A 20,085-nucleotide genomic window follows, 5' to 3' on the forward strand; every position below is an offset into this window, starting at 1 on the left:
ACAGATTAACAATAATGCAGTGGCTGGAGTAGAGTTTATTACACAGATTAATATGAAATGGCTGGAATAATTGGTTTATTACACAGATTATCATTTATGCAATGTCTGGAATAGTTGGTTTGCTACACAGATTAACGTTTATGCAGTGGCTGGAACAGTTGGTTATTACACAGATTAACATTTATGTAATGATGGAGGAGTTGGTTTATTACATAGATTAGTCATTCTCGAATGCACAAGCTACAAAGGAGCAATTGGGTCTTTATACAGAGTTTTTTTTATCAAATGGAATTTTTACCCTTAAATCCAAATGGATTAAGCAGTTAACATAAGAAAAATAAGTACTATTAGTGATCTGTATGTATCTACTGAGAAACCACAAATACACCAAGGAACATGGAGAGAAAGACTGAAAGAAAGGAGGTTGAGTTGGGATATAAAGAATTTGGGAACAAAGCCAATCACACTTTATAGACTAATAGCACCAATCTATTTTTCTTGACCAATTAGACCTTAAAATATGGAGGTGGGTTGGATTTAATCTGGTTGGTTTTAGGGTTCATCTAATTCTAGGTGTTATGGAATAAAACGAATACAGAAACTTTCACATTATTCACCCAGCTTTTCATAACTTTTTAAAATTTAAATGGCTCCCACTTAAAAGGAGTCTCACCGTCTCCTACCGGCTGATGGAGCTTTACCCCTTCTAAGCAGTGTGGTGCACCACCACCCCTCACACTGTGGCTATTCACATTAAGTCAATGAGGAAAACTTTTAATCTCACATCTTGGTTACTGTGCTAGGAGACAGTGTTGGTACAGAAGTACAGCTTGCAGCAGTACTGTGTCAGGTGAAGAACCTGCACCGGGAAGGATGAAGTGGGTGCAGCGTGGTTCTTAGCAAACAGTCCAGTGGGAACCAGAAGGCGTTCTCGTTCCGAGTTCCCCTAGCCTTGACGTGTAGAGGATATCCAATAATCTCTTTAGTCACATGGCGTACTTCTGAGTCCATTCCCGAGCTGTTCTGTTGTACTTTTCCCTGTCTGTCTTGTAGATCTGAGCAATCTCAGGCACGAGGGGATCATCTGGGTTGGGGTCACACAGCAGGGAGCTGATGGACAGAAGCACTTTTGAAATAGTCAGTGCTGGAGACCACTGTGAGCGAAGGATATCAAGACAAATGCTGCCGTTACTGTTGACGTTTGGATGATAAATTCTTGTTGTAAATTCGACCTTAGGTGGCTTGAAGGGGTACTCTGTTGGGAAATCAATCGTCAGGAAAAATGCTCCGCCCTGATAGGGGCTGTCATTCGGCCCCAGGATGGTAGCTTGCCAGTGGAACATGTCTTCCCCGACAGGACCTGCGGAACACTGTGCTGGGGGATCCTGCGCCAGGTCGTTCAGTTCCTTGTGGATTCTCTTCAGAGCCATGGTGGGCTGAAGGCTGTCTTGGTGGGCCCCTGGTGGAACGAGGCAGGGCCCGAGGTTGCCTTGTCGGCTGTGGATCAGCTGCCGAAGAGGATGTGGGCAGTTCTGGCCTGGCCCTGGCAGGATGTGCAAAGGGCCGAGGCCCGCTCAGCTTCCGGTCCAGCCACAGTGGACGTAGTATCTGTCTTCACATCGGTTGGCACATCACCCTGCAGCCGCCCCCTTTGTGCTGCCGCAGAAGCGGTCTCTTCTTCCGAGACCGAAGAGACCGAAGCCTCGCTTCTGCGGATCCTTCCGCTGGAGCCCCTGCCCGGGCTCGTGCCGACAGCCTGGCCGCAGCCTGGTGCCCCAGACCGATGCGGACGGGACAGCCTGGGAGGGTGACAGTTGGTCGGGGATGATGTGATTGGTAGCATAGTAGGGTTTTTCTTTTGTGACATCACCATCATCATAAAGTAAGTCATGATGTATTGTGCTATGACGTCGTGATGCGGCTGTCACCAGGTTAACAAATCACCCTTGGTCTTCTTTGAACAAACTGTGGATGAATGCAGTTCTCTGAGAAGAGACTTGATGTATCACCTATTCCACAAATGTTTCAGATCTCAAACGGATAACTTTTTCATTTTTTAACAAAAGAATTTTATTTTATTTTTTAAAGAATTTTTAAGAGAATTCCAAGTGCAGATAAGTGTTCACACCTCTTCTCTTTACAGAGGGTACCAAAATAATCTTTCACTAAGTAATTCAAATCATTTTAAACATTTTGGAAAGTTTGCAGTAATAAAAGGCATTTACATTTACATTTTCAGTGTCAACTCTATGCCTTCTTGCTTTCTTTTTTTAATATTTATTTATTAATTATATATACAGTGTTCTGCCTGCTTGCATATACACCAGGCAGGTCTCATTACAGATGGTTGCACTCAGGACCTCTGGAAGAGCAGGCAGTGCTCTTAACCGCCAAGCCATCCCTCTAGCCCCCTTCTCGCTTTCTTTAGGAAACAAACAGGCGAGTAAAAAAAAAAAAAAAATCAAATCAGAATAAACAGCAAAAACTAAAAAGCACAAGAAACACAAATATAAAAACAAAACCCATAATAACACAAAATTGGAAGCCATAATACACAAGAAAAAAACCAGGAAGATAACAAAAAAAAAATGCTCAATGCAGCATGAGACAAAAAAAAAAAATTGAGGTATATTGGTGTTTACTCTTTGAAAGTCTGCACTAAAACCATCTGGCCCTGGGCGTTTTTGGTTGATAGACTTTTAATGACTGATTCTATTTCACCAGGGGTTATAGATCTGTTTAAATTGCTTATCTGATCTTGATTAAACTTTGGTAGGTGGCCTGTTTTACAATTTGGTGGAGTTCAGGTTTTTAAATTAAGTACTTAAAATTCTCTGGATTTCCTCAGTGTCTGTTATTACGTCCCTCTTGGTCTCTAATTTTGTTAATTTGGATCTTCTCTCTCCACAATTTAGTTAATGTGGCAAAGTGTTTATCTTACTGAGTATTTCCACAAACCAATTCTTTCTTTCCTTAAACTTTGTATTTGTTTATTTTTAATTGGATGATTTTAACTCTGAGTTTGATTATTCCTTGCTGTCTGTTCTTTTTTGGGTGTTATTTCTTCTTTCTGTTGTACAGCTTTCTAAGTTGCTACTAATTTGCTTAGATGAGATCTTTCCCATGGTTTTTAGGAAGGCACTTAGTGTTATGAAACTTGCCTCTTAGGACTACCTCGATGACACCCCATAGTTTTGTGTTTATTTTTATTCAGGCCCCCACTCCCCAGGTAGAGTTTCTCTGTGTAACAGCCCTAGCTATTCTGAATTAGCTCTGTAGACCAGGCTAGCCTCGAACTCATAGTTTGCCTGCCTCTGCCTCCCGAGTGCTGGGATTAAAGGTGCTCCACCTCCCAACCTCATTCAGTTCTTTTTTATTTTTTTTGGTTTTTCGAGACAGGGTTTCTCTGTGGTTTTGGAGCCTTTCCTGGAGCTAGCTCTTGTAGACCAGGCTGATCTCGAACTCACAGAGATCCACCTGCCTCTGCCTCCCAAGTGCTGGGATTAAAGGTGTGCGCCACCACCGCCCGGCCTCATTCAGTTCTTAAACGTTTTTAATTTCCTTCTTGATTTCTGTCTTGATCCATTTTTCAGTAGTGTGTTGTTCAGTTTCCATGAGTTTATACACTTTCTGTTTTGACATCCAGCTTTAGTCTGTGGTGGGCTGATAGGATGCAGAGTGTTTTCTTGTATCATCAGTTTTCTTGTATCTGCTGAGACTTGCTTGTTTTCAGTTTTGGAGAATGCTCCACGGGCTGCTGAGAAGAAAGCATATTCTTTGGTGTTGGGGTAAAATGTTCTGTAAACACCTGCTAAGTATATTTGGTTTATGATGTTATTAAACTCCAACATTTCTGTTTAGTTTTTGTCTGGATGACTTATTACTGAGAGTGGATATTGAAGTTACTCGCTATCAGTGTGTGATTTTAGCTGTAATAGTGCGAAGCACGATTAATAAAATCTCAGAGACAGAAATTGGGGTTCAGCCTGAAGGTCAGAAAAGTAAAACAGCCAGCCAGTCCAAAATAGCAATCCTGCCTCCAGGAATCTCAGATGAGACTGTGTCTGAGAGCTGTCTCCTCCTGTTTATAGTCTTCTCTAGGGCTGGGATTAAGGGTGTGCACCATCACTCCTGGTTTGTGTGGCAAATTAGTGTGTCTACTCAGATTAAAGGTGTGTGTCATTGTGGCTACTGGCATTAAAGATGTGTGTCTCCATTGCCTGGTCTGTAAGGCTGGCCAGTGTGGCTCTTTTACTTTTCTGATCTTTAGGCAAGTTTTATTCGTATAAACAAAATGCCACTACAGTAGTGTTTCTTTTCTTTTTTGCCCTTGTTTGGTGCATGCATGTTTAGAATTGCAGTGTCCTCTTGGTGGATTTTTCCTTGAGAATGTTGTGTCCTTCCTTCTCTATCTCTTCTGATTAGTTTTGTTTTGAAGGCTTACTGTGTCAGATATTAAAATGACTATACCTGCTTATCTATTGGTTCTATTTGCTTAAAGTATGTTTTTCTATCTTTTTCCCCTAAGCAATATCTATCCTTGATATTAAAGTGTGATTCTTGAATGCAGCAGAAGGGTGGATCCTGCTTTCTAATTAATTTTGTTAGTCTATGTCTTTTTATTGGGAAAATTGAGAGTTATTAATATTGAGAGTTTTCAGTGAGAAGTATTTATAGATACCTTTTATTTTGTTGCTGTAGTGTGGCGTTTTCATCCTTCATTTGGTTTTGGTTTTCTGGTTTGGGAATATGTATTCTTTGTGTTTTTTTGGGTGTGAATAACCTCTTCAGGTTGAAGCTTTTCTTGTGACACCTTCCATAGAGCTGAATTGGTAAGATAGATAGGTACTGTTTAAATTTGGTTTTATTATGAAAATTTTCTTTCTCCTTATATTGTGATTGATAATTTTGCTAGATATAGTCATATGGGCTGGCATCTTTGATCTCTTAGAATTTGTAGAACGTCCATCCCTCGGACCCTTCTGGCTTTTAGAATTTCCATGGAGATTCTGGTGTTTTTCCACTTGAGTTTTCTTTATGCTTCTATTTGCACTTTCAGGTCTTGAACGGTTTTATTTGTTTCCTTCTACTCCTTGTGTCTCCATAGACGTCACTAAGGGATTCACTCATATCCTCTTTGGGGTCCTTAATAATGTTCAGATTGCTACTTTGAAGTCCTTGTCTTGTACTTCAGCTGTACTGCCTTTCTCATGCCCTGCTGGAGTAGGGTTACTGGGTTCTGCTGGAGGCATCTTGGCTTGGCCATTTGTGTTTATGTCTAGGCATCTGGGGTTAGGGTGGTTGAGTTGCCTGTAGATGTTGATATCTGGTCTTGTTTTTGTTGAATGAGTGTCGTTCCATTCCTTGGTTTCTGCTGCCTTCTCTGGGTCTTAGGAGGGTGTGGTAGCTGTGGGTTCCCTGGTATTGAAGGAGTGATTCTTAGGTCAGTGGGTGGCAGAGAGGAAGAGAGGTGGGCTAGGAGCAAAGGCTGAGAGCAGCTTCAGGAAAGACCCAAGGGATCCTGTGCACACAGAAAGGTGGGGTGTAGTTGTAAGCAGATGTCCTGCAGGCTGGTTGTGGTCCCACACGAAGGGGGAGCTGTGTCTGCTGCGGTGTTTGGTGGGGTCCCAGGAAATGGAGGTTCATGTCCATTTTATACTTCGGATACTGGTTTGTGGGAGTCATATTAGCTCTGTGCTGGTTGACATTGTGTATGTTGAGACTTGAGAGTTGTAGCTGTGTTAATGTGTAGCTGGCGTGGTTTAAATTACATTTCTGCATTGTCTACAGACATCGAATCTTCTTCAGGTGCTCATCGCCCACTTCATTATCTTCCCTTCTGCTTCGTTTATAACAATATTTGGGAAAATTTAAAGTTATTTAAATTATTGTTGCTATGGAAATATAGTATTTTTCTCCAAATAAGGATAAAAATTGTTTTTATAATTTATAATATGGTTTCATACGTTGTGGCATATCTAGAATGTACAGGATTTTCAAAACTCTGAGATTATAACATTCTTTTGGCTTAATGTGCTTGCAGTGGGCTAAATACTATAAGGGCTGTAGCATGTGTTATAAATCTGTCTGACTCCCAGAAGGTATAGGAATCGGCTCATGTTTCTTTTTAAGCCTCACTTTTCATATTTCTTAAAATAGTACTGAGAACATTTGTATACCCCAAACAGATGATTGCTCTTGAGAATTTACTCAAGTGAATTAAATAAACAAATAAACATTTTAGGTTCTTTCTATCTGAACCATTTATAATTTATATTTTTATAGCGCATTTCCTAGACTTCATTTATAACCATGAGTATGCAATTGAAATTAGGGACTTACTATTGTAATGAGTTATGGAATAGATGGTTTTCATTCCCTTAATCACCTTTCTTTAGAGAGGAGCCTAAGACAGGGCTGCAAACTCAGAAGTCAACAGGAATCTTAAGAGAAAAACCTCAGCTTTACAGCAGGCTAGTGATGGTCAAAGCTATTGGTTCACCTGGACTGTGGGCCAAGGGAGTACTGAGGGGGGTGCTCGCTGTGATCCTCACCTGGACTGTGGGCCGAGGGAGTACTGAGGGGGGTGCTCGCTGTGATCCTGTTACTACTGACTAGGAATCGGGGCCTGGTCTGGCCATATCTTTACAATGTATATTTGTAAGTATATGTATGTGTGTGAGTATGTGTATAGATGAGTTATACATGTGTGAAACAGGAAAAAAAAGAAGGGATTTGGTTGATCATTACTTTTTAGGTCTGGTCACACAGTATACTTGGTAGGATTTAAGGATTAGTAAATCCATAGATTCTGTTGAATCTTTTACAAATATATGTGTCCTTTCTCTCTTGAGGCCACCTCCTCCTACCCCCATTTACTAATCAGAATTTAAAACATTTTAAAATTACATCTATCGATCGATCGATTGATCGGAGGGGGCATACATGTGGAGATCAGAAGAAAACTTGTGGGAATTGGTTCTCTACTTCTACCATGTGAGTCCCAGGGTTTGAACTTGGGTCATCAGCAAGTACCGTTACCTTTTGAGCCGTTCCATTGGTCCTTGAACTGTTTTTGAGATAAGGATTTTTCATTTGTGTTGTCCAGGCTGGTCTTAAAAACTCAGCTTCCTGAGTAGCTGAACACCACTGTGCTGGGCTCCCTTCTTGTTTTTTTTATTAAAGTATTTGGTGTACATGTGTGTGGGGGAGGGACGGACGGTTCCTGCAACGCATGTGTGGAGTCAGGAGGGTGTGGGGAGTCTGTTCTCCTGCTGTGTGTGCATTCACGTGTGGAGTCAGGAGGTTCCCATTGAACTCAGTGGAAATGAATATGAATTATAATGGGGCTGATAGTACTAGAATGCTTGTAGTACACCTTCCCAATTCAGTTTTTGAAACTACTGTGTATAGTAAAAAAAATACAACAGTGCTGATTTCAACCAAACAAAAATTGTTAAACTGTATTTGAAAGCCAGCTTGCTGGTGCATGCTTTTAATCTACTCGGGAGGCAGAGGCAGGAGGAGCTCTAAATTCGAGACTAGCCTGGTCTACAAAGTGAGTTCCAGGACAGTCAGGACTACACAGAGAAACCTGTCTCAGAAAACTAACCAACTAACCAAATATGTTTTAAAACCCATGTTTTAAAGACGAATTATTTAGTGAAGTTTTAAATGCAATCTCTACTTCATCTAGTTTCATGTGAGATGATACTTAAATAATTTCAATTCTGTTTTAGCTTGATAGAGACGGATAGCAAGTCTTTAAGATCTGTGAATGGGTCACGAAGAAACAGTGGCTCTTCTCTTGTATCAAGTTCCTCTGCCTCCAGCAACCTCAGTCACCTGGAAGAAGACTCTTGGATTCTGTGGGGAAGAATTGTGAACGAATGGGATGATGCGCGCAGGAAGAGAGAGAAGCAAGTGAAGGTATTTGCGTTCTTCCCTGAAGGGAGAGGACCAGCTGTGGATTAGTAGGGAATTAGGACAAACAGGATTCTAGGAATTTCTGAGCTATGTTGCAAACAGGTTTGCTTTATATGTGCTTGTGGGCTGTTGTAGGGATCCTGAAATTGTAGACATTCACAATTAAATATTATTTTTAGAAATCAGTTAAACTCCCATGTTGTTAATTCAGAAATGAAGTCGTGACATTCTGTATCAGTGTTTGCCTTTTCCCCCCAGCAGCCGTTTGATATGTGGACTGACAGGTCCTTAAGACCCCACATTCCCAGTCGGACGACGGTTTATCCATGGCTGTGTAGCTCCTCCTGATCAGAATGTACCCAAGGGTCACATCTTCTTAGACTTCTTTAAAGAATTTCATATTTACTAGTAAACAAGCTTTGTAAATTATAAACACTCCGCCCCAGAGCGGTTGGATAGCAAGGTGTGAGACATTTACCTTTCATTTTCAGGAGCTTGTTCGTAAAGGGATACCCCACCACTTCAGAGCAATCGTTTGGCAGCTTCTATGTAACGCGCAGAGTATGTCAATTAAGGACCAGTATTCAGAACTCCTGAAAATGACTTCACCTTGTGAAAAACTGATCCGAAGAGACATTGCTCGAACTTACCCAGAGCACAACTTTTTTAAGGAAAAAGACAGCCTTGGACAGGAGGTTTTATTTAATGTGATGAAGGTAAGTGCTAGTTACTCATGTTTTGAAGTGAAATAAGTTTGAAGGAAGTTGATATTACATGTTTCCATAATGAAGCATGAACTCCCATCATAAGAATCAGGTTCTTGGTCGGTAGACTTAGTTTTAGTATACTTTCTGCTTTAATTATGATGCTTCATTGTCGGTAGTTTGGAGAACTAATTGAAAAATTCATCACATTATTTAGTGTTAGTTGACAAAAACTAACCTCCTCTCACCGGCCTTTGCAGTATGAGAGCAGATACTTCATATGCATCAACCTTGTGGTCTGCGATAGTGACTTTACTTTTTTTTTTTTTTTTGGTGGGGGGGTTTCAAGACAGGGTTTCTCTGTAGCTTTGGTGCCTGTCCCGGAACTAGCTCTTGTAGACCAGGCTGGCCGCGAACTCCCAGAGATCCGCCTGCCTCTGCCTCCCATGTGCCACCACCGCCCGGCGTGACTTTACTTGTTAAGCATGCTCAGCCCTTTAAAAATTTACTGTTGCCTTTTTAATATTGCATTTTCATAGCCCGCCCCCCATTTTTCTCTGTGAAATACCAGTTTAAGTTATTTGAATTTTGTTGTTTGCCGTCACTGTATTGTGTTTATCTCTGTCCGATAGCTGTCGCTTTTCTGAGTATGAATTGCTTTATTTCCTTTGCTCTTAGGAGCTGCCACTTTTAAGTGAGAAATTGTCCAGAGAAATTTTATGTAATAAACCATTTGCTTTTTAAATATTTATAGAATAACCCTGTCTCGAAAAACAAAAAAAAATATTTATAGAATAACATCTGTAACAAGTAAGCAAGAGCTTTTGTAAACAAATAAATGAACTTTTAATTTAACTGTCTCACCAATTTTAGGTTTGGAGAAGGAAGAATATGCACGTTGAAGTGTCTTGAACACCATGTTTTACTTTCTAGGCCTACTCCTTGGTGGATCGCGAGGTTGGCTACTGTCAAGGCAGCGCTTTCATAGTGGGACTGTTGCTTATGCAGGTGAGTTCGCACCTGCAAGCAGCAGCTGTGTCTACATTTCTTAACGTCAACTGGAGAGTTAAAAAACCGTCTCCTGTTTTCCTGAGTTAAGCAGATTTGTGTCATCTCCCTAAATGTAGTGTACATAGTGATTTACTTTGGCACTCAAAGTAAAATGACATACTCTTGCTTCCAAATGAGATTTCATCTCCTGCACTCCTCTTCCTCCCTCTGTTCTTTTTCCTTCCTTCTACTTCCTTCTTCTTTGGAAATTGAACCCAGGCTTTGTATGCTGTATCACTGAGCTGCAGGCCCAGCCCCGAACTTGAAAACAATAATTACTCCGGGCAGTGGTGGTGGCGCCTCAAATCCCAGCACTACTTCCAGGAAGTCACCAAAGGCACACAGAAAAACCCTGTCTCGAATAAAAGAAAAATAATTACAAGTACTTTTTACATACACTATGTGTGTGCCCAAGTGTATGCAGATCAGACACCACTTGCAGGAGCTGGTTCTTATTCACCATATGGACTCCAGGAATGACGCTCAGTCCATTGGTCTTGGCAGGTGCCTTTACTTGCTGAGCCATCTTGCTAGCTCCCCCAGCTTCTGCCTCTTCTTATGTTTTTCAGTATTTTATTTTTATTTTTAATTATGTGTGTATGTGTGTGAGGGGGGTTGTGCACATGCCTGTAGTGCCTGTGGAGGCTGGAAGTGGGCACCGAATTTCCTGGAGGTGGAGTTACAGGCACTTCTGAGCTGCCCGACATGGTGCTGGGGCCGGAACCAAGATGAGATCTAAAGGCTGAACAGTCTTTCCAACGCCACTTACTTCCTTTTTCTTCTCTCCCTCCCCTCCTTCCCCTCCCTCCCCTTCCTCCCTCCCTCCCCTCCCTCCCTCCATTTCTTCCCCTCCCCTCCCCTCCTCTCCTGTCCCTCCCTCCCTCCCTCCCTCCCTCCCTCCCTCCCTCCCTCCCTCCCTCCCTCCCTCCCTCCCTCCCTCCCTCCCTTCCCTTTGGGTTTTTGAGACAGGGCTTCTCTGTAGCTTTGGAGCCTGTGCTGGAACTAGCTCTATAGACCAGGCTGTCCTTGAACTCACAGAGATCCGCCTGCCTCTGGCTCCCGAGTGCTGGGATTAAAGGCGAGCACCACCACCACCTGGCTCATTTCTTAATATATACAGTTGTACCAAGATATTCTACAAGAACTTGTTAAATTTTTTTTAAATTTTACTTGTCAACATTTCATTGGGAGTAATCTTTTTCCAACCAAAAATAAGAATAAAAGTTTCTTACAAAATCTTATTTACGTTATGAATATGTTTGGAAATATACTTAGGAGTGTTATATATCATTTAGCTATAGGCTTATTGTCGCTGTTACCTTGATATGGAAATAACCAGGCTAGATTAAAGATAGACAAATATATTTTATTTATTATAAGGGGGAAAACTCATGCCACAGGCACAGAAGATCCAGACCCTGCTTGACCACAGGGGAAACTACACAGAGCACACCTGGGTGATGCACAGGTTTTTATCTCCTGGTCCCAGAAAGCCATGCCTAAACTAGGTTGCACCTCTTAAAGATTATTGGTTAACAAGGCTTTTCCCATCAGCTTGTTATTTATATCTTACTAAACTTATGATACTCAGCTGCCTTTACTGTCCCAGGGATACAACATTGGCATTAACTGATTTGGAAGTGGTTTGGGTAGAATGCTCCTAGAATTTAGGGGTATGGCAATTAAAATTGGAACGGAAAATGGTGTATACATTCATCTCCTTAGCCTTGATGAAAATTTCCTTATTTAACTTTTTATGTAGTCTCAGAACTTAGTCCTGAAAGTGGCTTGATTTGAAGTGTGTGGGCTGTGGTTTGTATCTCAGTTCTGCACTCAGCCTGTGAGCTTAGACTCCCGTTTCAGATGGCCTTGTCTTCGTCTGGATGCTTTGCGAGAGTTCTGTAGGTGTGAGTCTGCGTGGTGTATGGCACGCATGAGGCATGTAGTAAAACATTAGTGGCTTTTGTCCGTCTTGAGTAGATGAAAGCAGAGTAGGGGAGCTGGAGAGATGGCTAGGGGCTGGAGAGATGGCTCAGCGGTTAAGAGCATTGCCTGCTCTTCCAAAGGTCCTGAGTTCAATTCCCAGCAACCACATGGTGGCTGACAACCATCTATAATGGGGTCTGGTGCCCTCTTCTGGCCTGCAGGCATACATACAGACAGAATATTGTATACATAATAAATAAATAAATAAATATTAAAAAAAAAAAAAGAAAGCAGAGTAGGAACCAAAATCTCCTGGTATTTTACTTCCTTACTATCTGACTTTAAAAGTTCCGTGTCAGGACTCCCTTCTTCATCCCTGTTCTCTTTAGTTTGTCTGTTGCTCGGGTGCTGGGAATGGAGCCCAGGGCCTCATACGCACTAAGCACCTGCTCTTCTCTTGCTCTGTCCCTGGTCTCCATCCCTCTGTTCAGGGCACAGTATGAACAAGCTGGCTACTACTTACCGTGTGTAGTAAGAACTCCAGTGGTGATTCTAGGATATTTTTCCATGTTAACTAAATCTGGGCTATAATGTATATGGCATAAAAGTAGCTATATTAATATTGATGTATTTAGAGCATCCACAAAGACCTGATTGTCCTGATTTATAAATGGTTGTCAGTAGTAGATCTTTTTACTATTAAAGTCAAATACAATTATTATCAGTCTAGTGATTTTTACCACAAATCTGTTCCTTTTTCTTTTATATTAACTTTGAAATAACAGTATTCATCTCTGCTGAGTGTCTAGACTCTAGATTCTAGAGAAGAATGTCTTCCTCCCTGAAGAGTGAGTGTTGCTGCAGCTTGTGGGGCTGCATCACTGGAGTCTCCTGTGGAGTGGCTGTGCCACCAAAGTCTTCTTTTGCTCCAGTTGGTCCCTGATTGTATAACATCAGGAGGTTACATAAGTGGCCTTGAGTCTTCTGAGTTCCTTGTTTCAGGAGACTCCTGCCCCTCCACAAGAGTATATTTCAGTCTTGGAGAAATGGCCACACAAGAAGTAGAAAACCGATTTTAGCCTTTGGAGTGGCTGTGGAGGCTGAGATAGTAACTGCCTGCCATGCTCCCTGGAGGAAAGGAGGTCAAAAGCTAGAGTTTGTCTCAGTGCCGATGACTAAGGAGTTGGTAGAGCAGTGACCCAGAAGTCTGTGGAGGCCCAGCGTGTTTCAGATGGGAGTCCTGGAGAATGCCTTAGAGGATCAGAGTGGGAGCTTGGAAATCGAGATGAAGAGGGACTAAGAACGGTGTAGTCTGGAGATCTGGGATCTCGTGCCTCTTAAGCGATTGACGAGTCAGTGGGGCTTTAGGACTTGAGTTACTAGGGATGGTCTCCACAGCAGAACTGTGACTGTCTTCAGACAGAGGAAGGACATGCAGGTTTGCCTTCTGCCCCTGGCTGGTTCAACTGGGGGAAAATGCATTTTGTCATTCACAGCTGTCTTCAGTAAGAGGTACTGAGAGATCTTTGGGGGACATCCTCTTTTGAAATTCATTCACAAACTATAAATGAAGATTAGAAAACTGTATTATTTTGAGAAAGTTATCTACCCTTGTGGGTGCTTTGCCTGAGTTTTGAATACCTTTTGAGTTATTTTCTTATTGAATATTTCCTAGTGATTTATACTTTTAAAACCCAGTTGCAGATAATTTTAAAGCATAGAAGTTCTTTTGGTAATTACATCGTGTGTCTTTTCTGTGCAGAATCCCCAAAGCTTTCCAGTTGTCTGAAGGTCAAAGTAAAAAATTACAGTGTGGCTTCCAGAGCCTGTGTGTGTGGTTTCATTTTTTTTCTTCTTTAAACTCCTTTACTCATGAACTTTTAAAAGCAATATAAGTTTAATCTCATTAATTTATATTCTCTGCTTGGCATCTGTTAAGTACTTCTTGTGTAGGTTTTACTGTATACAAGGGGATAACTTGACTTTAGTGTCTCCTGCTTGCTGACCAAGCATGCCAACATCTGTTGCTGTCAGGAGACACCATGACCAAGGTAATTTATAGAAGAACACATTTAAATGGGGCTTGCAGTTTCAGAGAGTGAGTCCACGACCATCCTGGTGGGGAGTGTGGGAACAGGCAGGCAGACAGCTATGGCTCTGGGGAGGAAAGCGAGGGGGAGGATGGAGAGTGGGGAGAGAGAATGTGGTGTGGGCTGTTGACACACCTGCCAACAAAGCCACACCTCTTCCCAACAAGGCCACATCTCCTCATCCTTTCTAGATCTACTAACTGGGACCAAGCATTCAAATATATGAGCCTATGGGACCATTCTCATTCAGACCACCATCTAGGGCCTTCGTACTCTCTGTCTTCCAAGACTGTTCTTTCTCAGATGGTCTCGAATTTTCTTTCCTCATTTGCTTAAAATTTGTTTTATTAAGGTCCATTCCTGTCTTACATAGAGAGCATTTGTCTCCCCAGCATTCTCTTATTCCATTTTATTTTCCATAGCGTTCATCACCACTGACATAGCTATGATTTAGTCTGCACATAACCTGTTTATCTTAGAAAGCTCCTTGTTGTAATAAGAGCGGCAGGGCTGCGTCCCTGGCACCCAGCCGCCCGCATGGCTAGCTTATGCCCCGAAATAATTACACGGAAACTGTATTTTTTTAATCACTGCCTGGCCCATTAGTTCCAACCTCTTATTGGCTAGCTCTTACATATTGATCTAACCCATTTCTAATATTCTGTGTAGTACCACGAGCTGGCTTACCAGGGAAGATCTTAACCTGCGTCTGTCTGGAGAGGGAGAATCATGGCGACTCCTCACTCGGCTTCTTTCTCCCAGCATTCTGTATGTTTACTCCACCCACCTAAGGGCTGGCCTATAAATGGGCCAAGGCAGTTTCTTTATTAAATGAAAGTAACTCCTCCATCATTTCCCCTTTTTTTGTTTAAACAAAAAGAAAGGCTTTAACTTTAACATAGTAAAATTACATATAACAAAATGGTTATCAAGTAAAAATTACAGTTACAATATTTATATCTATTTTATCTCTTATCATAACTAAGGAAAACTATAACTATCCATCCATTCTTCAACTCCATCAAAGACTCCAGAAGGATATAATATTACCTAAGTAAACAAGAAATCCAAAACTCTAGAAATGACAGAGACATCTCGCTGCCTGGACAGTCACCCAAAGTTCTTTTGTACCATTGGGGCATCCATCTTCGGCCTTCAGGCCCATAGTATCCAGCAGACTCTTCCATGAATCAGGAAATTCCAAAGACAGTTCAGTCACTTTTTGCTGTGTCCTGCAGAATGTCTTGCGGACTCTTTCATGAGTCAGGAACCCCGAAAAACCATCTCACCTTTAGGCAAGTTCAGCAGTCCTTTTTCTGCGGGTTCTCTGTGTCCAGTTTATGCAACAATCCAGGCAAGAGCAGTTTCTTGCCCAAATGGCTATCAAACTCCATAAGGAGCCTCTTCGATGCCCATCTTCCTCTCGAAGTAGACTGGTGCTGCCAGGAGCAGACATGTCTCATTGTCATGAAAAACCCTAAGTATTAAAATATTTAAAATGCCATATTCTGTAGTCTTTGAAAGATATGAAGAATGCCTATTTAATTGAAATATATCTCTATATATCTAGAAAATCTAACTAACATGACTACAAATTTGACTATTATTGATGATTATCCATTAGCAACCTATATTTCCTAATTATACATTACATTTTTAAATGAACTACACAATCACAATACCTTAATCAAGATTAGAAATATGCATATACATATAACAAAATTGACCTTCAAATCCACACCAATGTAAATTATTCATATCTATATCATATCCCCCTTTAAATGTAAAAGAACATTTATAAACAATATTTGGGAACATGGGCGCAGTTTTTTTCTCCAAACTGCTTCCTGCTGAATGGGGGCGCTGTATTCAGATCTTTCATGGTGTAACCTGTGTGTCAGGGTCATCTCAGTCGGCAGTTGAGTGAAGTGATTTTCTGAAGGTGTTCACAGCAACCTTTCAGGAGGGCGTGGTCTATCATACCATATTGGTATAGACACAATCCACAGAGTCTCATCCTCTGTGAAAACAAAAGAAGACCCTCTCCAAAGCATCATATCCTTAGACCCATATTCTGAAATCATAATACCCTTATATCCATTGTGGTTTAGCTTGGCAGCCCATATAATGAAATGTCTCTCTGCACTTAGCTCCTTTACAGTCAAAAATTTTAAAGAAAACACAATAATACAAAGAATCCAGACTCTCTGTGAATTTTCCATTTTTACGTGGCTTATTTTATTTCTTTTAATCTATAACTATCTGTACTCTGTCTCTTTAAAGACTTTACCCTTTTTTAAGACATTAACTTTATTCTTTATATATACATTTTTCTCTCTCTCAAGCCTACATACATTCATCCAACAGTGTCTGAATCAGTTCTATTGTGAATCTGTAATTTTTTTACTATCCAGGAGCATTTCTTAAAATGTTAAGCACTTCTTAAAAACTTAAGTTGCACCATATACAGATAATACGGTACCGCCTGTGTCCTGCCCAGTCAAAACCTTAACTGCGCTGTTATTACAGTAATTACGGTAGTTCCTGCCTGAGACCAGCACAGTTCAGCATGGTGGAGCTGAGCCGCTCCTGCCTCAGAGCCATTTGGTGCCCCTGAGCCACACACAGTTCCAAGCACACAGCAGTCCACATTGCCATCAAGCAAGCCGTAGCACTTTACTCCAAATGCTCCATTCAAAAGCTCTGTCTCCCGCAGGAGCCAGAGATCGTAATGGCGGCACAGCCCAGAAAGCCGGCATTTTAAAACAGCCAGTTTTTTCCTGTTGCTGAGTCAGGACAATTTCTTTGCCGCACGCAACCCACAAACAGCGAAAATCTGTCTTAAATTCTCTCTGTGTCCTTTTCAAGCCCTCTCAGGTTTTACGTGGAGTTCATTAGCACGTTGGGTGCCACTCTGTTGTAATAAGAGCGGCAGGGCTGCGTCCCTGGCACCCAGCCGCCCGCATGGCTAGCTTATGCCCCGAAATAATTACACGGAAACTGTATTCTTTTAATCACTGCCTGGCCCATTAGTTCCAACCTCTTATTGGCTAGCTCTTACATATTGATCTAACCCATTTCTAATATTCTGTGTAGCCCATGAGCTGGCTTACCAGGGAAGATCTTAACCTGCGTCTGTCTGGAGAGGGAGAATCATGGCGACTCCTCACTCGGCTTCTTTCTCCCAGCATTCTGTATGTTTACTCCACCCACCTAAGGGCTGGCCTATAAATGGGCCAAGGCAGTTTCTTTATTAAATGAAAGTAACTCCTCCATCAGCTCCTCTTGAGTAAAGCTTAAATGTTTTCCTTGCTGTTGTTTTTATATTTAGAAAGAGAACAGTATGTAGCTGTAAATGAATACTTGTTGGTTAGATGAAATAGGTCCTATTTAGGGTGGCATAACCGTAGACATGTGTAGGTGTGTATGCACATATACACATACATGTATATATTCACATATACACATTTGATTAAGTTAATGAATTAGACAAGTGGAGGCAGTTAGTCTCAGAGTTTGCAAGAGTCATTGTCTGATTCTCAGAATGGAAGCCTGGAACATCCTGATTCTTATCCATTGCTGTTTATACTGCACTCTGACCACTGAAAGCATTGTGGGTTTAATTCAGCGTCCAGAGTCCACGTAAAGAAGCCTAGTGTGGTGATGCCTGCACTCACAGTGCTAGGAAGGCTTGCTCCATGAGCCAGGACCCGAGAGAGCTTGTCTCAAGACAACAGGATGTATTTAGCCCAAGGAATGGCACTGAGGGATGACCTCTGGCTTCTGTGAACACTGTACAGGCAAACACATACACTTCAAAGAAATGAAAAGAAACTTTGTTATTGAGTGGTACTTTGTTTATAATTTGATTTGGCTTATTTGTGTATTGTGAAATGTTGAACTGTGTTACTATTTTTTCTTCTTAAAATAGATGCCAGAAGAAGAAGCTTTTTGTGTGTTTGTTAAATTAATGCAAGACTACAGACTTCGTGAACTCTTTAAACCAAGCATGGCAGAATTGGGCCTTTGTATGTACCAGTTTGAATGCATGATACAGGTAAACGTTCGCTTTACCTTTTTACCCCTTTCTCAATGTGATTTTAGCAAATTCTGTGTCAGAATCACAGAAGCAAGTGCTGGAGAGAGAGATGGGTCAGTGGTTAAAAGCACCTTTGCTGCTCTTGCAGAGAACCTGAATCGATTGCTAGCACCCACGTGGTGGCTTCCAACTGTTTGTAATTCCTGTTCTAGGGGTTCTGGTGCCGCCTTTTGATCTGTGTGGGCACTAGGCACACAGCGTGCACATAGGTAAATGCAAGCAAAATTCTTAAACACATTAAAAAAAGCATAGCATCAGTTGAGAACGCAGTCAGTGATCTCATCCCATGGTGACTGTTGGTCATGCTCGAGGCTCTTAGAAACATTAAGCATTGGCCTCAAGTGCGCCATACTTAGGTGCTGGGTTTCTGCTCCTGCTGTGTGCTGTTCTGAGTGCTTGTGTGGAAAGCCAGCTCACTTACTGTTGAGATTCTGCACTGTCATGTTCCTTCCCTCCATTCTCTTTGCATCTTGGCCCCCAATCTAATGATTTTTTTGCATGTTTCCATAATTTGATGTGACCAGCCTCAGATTGAGATTGTCTAGAAGCCAACACGTCAAGGTAAAGAGAAAAGGAAGACTGGGATCAGTCAAGTGCAAATCGATTAGTGTTTTTTAAAGACAGGGCCTCACTGTGTAGCCTTGGCTGGCCTCGAACTTGATATGTAGCCCACACTGGCCATAAACTCACAGAGATCTGCCTGCTTTTACCTCCTGAGTGTTGGGATTAAAGGTGTGTGCCTCCATACCCGGCGAAAACATCTTTGGAAATTTTTACTTTTCTGGATTTAATTTTTATTTCTTTAATTTTAAATTTCATTTAAAATAAATAACCTTACTTTACTATCCTGTAATAGGAAGGTAGGAGTAGTCTCCTTTATTTGCATTCCAGTTGGATGGAAAGAGTTTTAGGGTATGGGTCATCGTTTTGGCACAAGAAGCAGTTTCTGTAGAGGGAGCTGTGGGCTGTGTTCCTGCTGCCCCAGCTCCTGGTTGCCTGGCTAGCTTATGCCCCGAAATAACAACACACAAACTGTATTCTTTTAAACACTGCTTGGCCCATTAGCTCTAGCCCTTACTGGCTAATTCTCATATCCCATCAACCCATCTCTAATAATCTGTGTAGCATCAGTCTTACCAGGAAAGATTCAGCATGTCTGACCTGGCAGCTTGCTTCATCGCATCTGCTCTGAGAGGAGAGCTATCGAGTCTGAGCTCACTTCCTCTTCCTCCTAGCATTCTGTTCTGTTTACTCCACCCACCTATGTTCTAACCTATGAGGGCCAAGCAGTTTCTTTATTTTTTAACCAATGATCTTCCTCCATCAAGTTTCCAACCACCTTCCTCTGGAATTACGAAATCCTATATTGTATGAAGAATGGGATATGAAATTGTTTTTACATTTTAAGAAAACCAGAATATATCATGTGATAATTGTTTTTTTCTAAAATAGTAATTTTGTTTGTTGATACAAACCTCAGACTCTTGGTGTGCTAGGAGTTAAGACATTGTTGAAGATCTTGTATTTTTCCTACTCTGTAGGAGGCAAAGACGAATGGCTGATGGTACTTAAAAGTTTCAGTATGGCATTTACTTAGAAATTTCTAAGAAATATTATAGTTAGCAAAAATATAGAAGCTATTGGACAGCTGTACTCACCAACAAGATGAAAAGAAATAAACATTTTATTACTTTGCTACTCAATGAGTGGTTGGATGGATGATACTTGGTTTAAGTTTAACTTGGCTATGATGTAGTTTTTCTTATTAGTGAATCAAATGTTAAGATGTACCTGATGTTCCAGCTGTACATTGTTGCTTTGTCCTTTGCTGCTTACGACAAAGTTTCATTTCTGTATTTGCGTTTTTCTGTTATTCTTGCTCTTCTTTCTGTTTGCTGTAGGCTTACCTACAGATAATCTGGCTTGAAATCCTCAGTTTATTTTATTGTAACTAATTCTTCTCTCTGCCAGGAACATCTTCCAGAGCTCTTCGTACATTTTCAGTCTCAGAGTTTCCACACATCAATGTATGCGTCATCCTGGTTTCTGACTATCTTTCTTACAACATTCCCATTACCAATCGCAACAAGGATATTTGATATCTTTATGTCTGAGGTAAGCTAATGAACAGATTAGGAATAAAGACAGAATAAAGGAGTCATTGGGTTAATTAGAGCAGGGCGATACAAGGAGGAACAAGAGAGCTGCCCTTGCAACTCCATGGCAATGCTTCCATGAGTTAATGTAGTTCAGCCCTCATAACAACCTTCCTGGTTAGGTTGTGGCCATG

At 41.4% G+C, this 20,085-nt stretch overlaps 2 protein-coding genes across 11 annotated transcripts in view; one reads left to right on the forward strand and one right to left on the reverse strand.

Moving 5' to 3' along the window:
* Evi5 (ecotropic viral integration site 5) overlaps positions 1–20,085 on the forward strand; it is a 143,143-nt gene that overhangs the window by 45,348 nt on the left and 77,710 nt on the right. For all 9 annotated transcript variants that reach the window (XM_057771085.1, XM_057771080.1, XM_057771082.1 and 6 more), the window contains 5 exons: positions 7,740–7,929; positions 8,418–8,642; positions 9,564–9,638; positions 17,628–17,753; positions 19,767–19,910. In XM_057771085.1, coding sequence (XP_057627068.1) covers positions 7,740–7,929; positions 8,418–8,642; positions 9,564–9,638; positions 17,628–17,753; positions 19,767–19,910 — 760 coding nt within the window. The remainder of the gene's footprint in view (positions 1–7,739; positions 7,930–8,417; positions 8,643–9,563; positions 9,639–17,627; positions 17,754–19,766; positions 19,911–20,085) is intronic.
* LOC130875391 (ubiquitin-conjugating enzyme E2 D2B) lies at positions 987–1,436 on the reverse strand. 2 transcript variants are annotated; one of them, XM_057771090.1, is made up of 2 exons: positions 1,310–1,430; positions 987–1,231 (listed from the first exon to the last, which is right to left on the reverse strand). In XM_057771090.1, exons 1-2 carry the CDS (start codon positions 1,428–1,430, stop codon positions 987–989), a joined length of 366 nt encoding a protein of 121 aa, XP_057627073.1. The 2 variants fall into 2 exon arrangements, with proteins under 2 accessions (XP_057627073.1, XP_057627074.1); XM_057771091.1 differs by having other exon boundaries at positions 987–1,436.

The sequence above is a fragment of the Chionomys nivalis genome, chromosome 6, assembly GCF_950005125.1.
Source record: "Chionomys nivalis chromosome 6, mChiNiv1.1, whole genome shotgun sequence".
In the NCBI taxonomy this organism is placed as follows: domain Eukaryota; kingdom Metazoa; phylum Chordata; class Mammalia; order Rodentia; family Cricetidae; genus Chionomys; species Chionomys nivalis.

What these genes read in the sequence shown, in the direction of transcription:
- LOC130875391 (XM_057771091.1), bottom strand. Translation starts at nt 1,430, where the DNA reads ATGGCTCTGAAGAGAATCCACAAGGAACTGAACGACCTGGCGCAGGAT.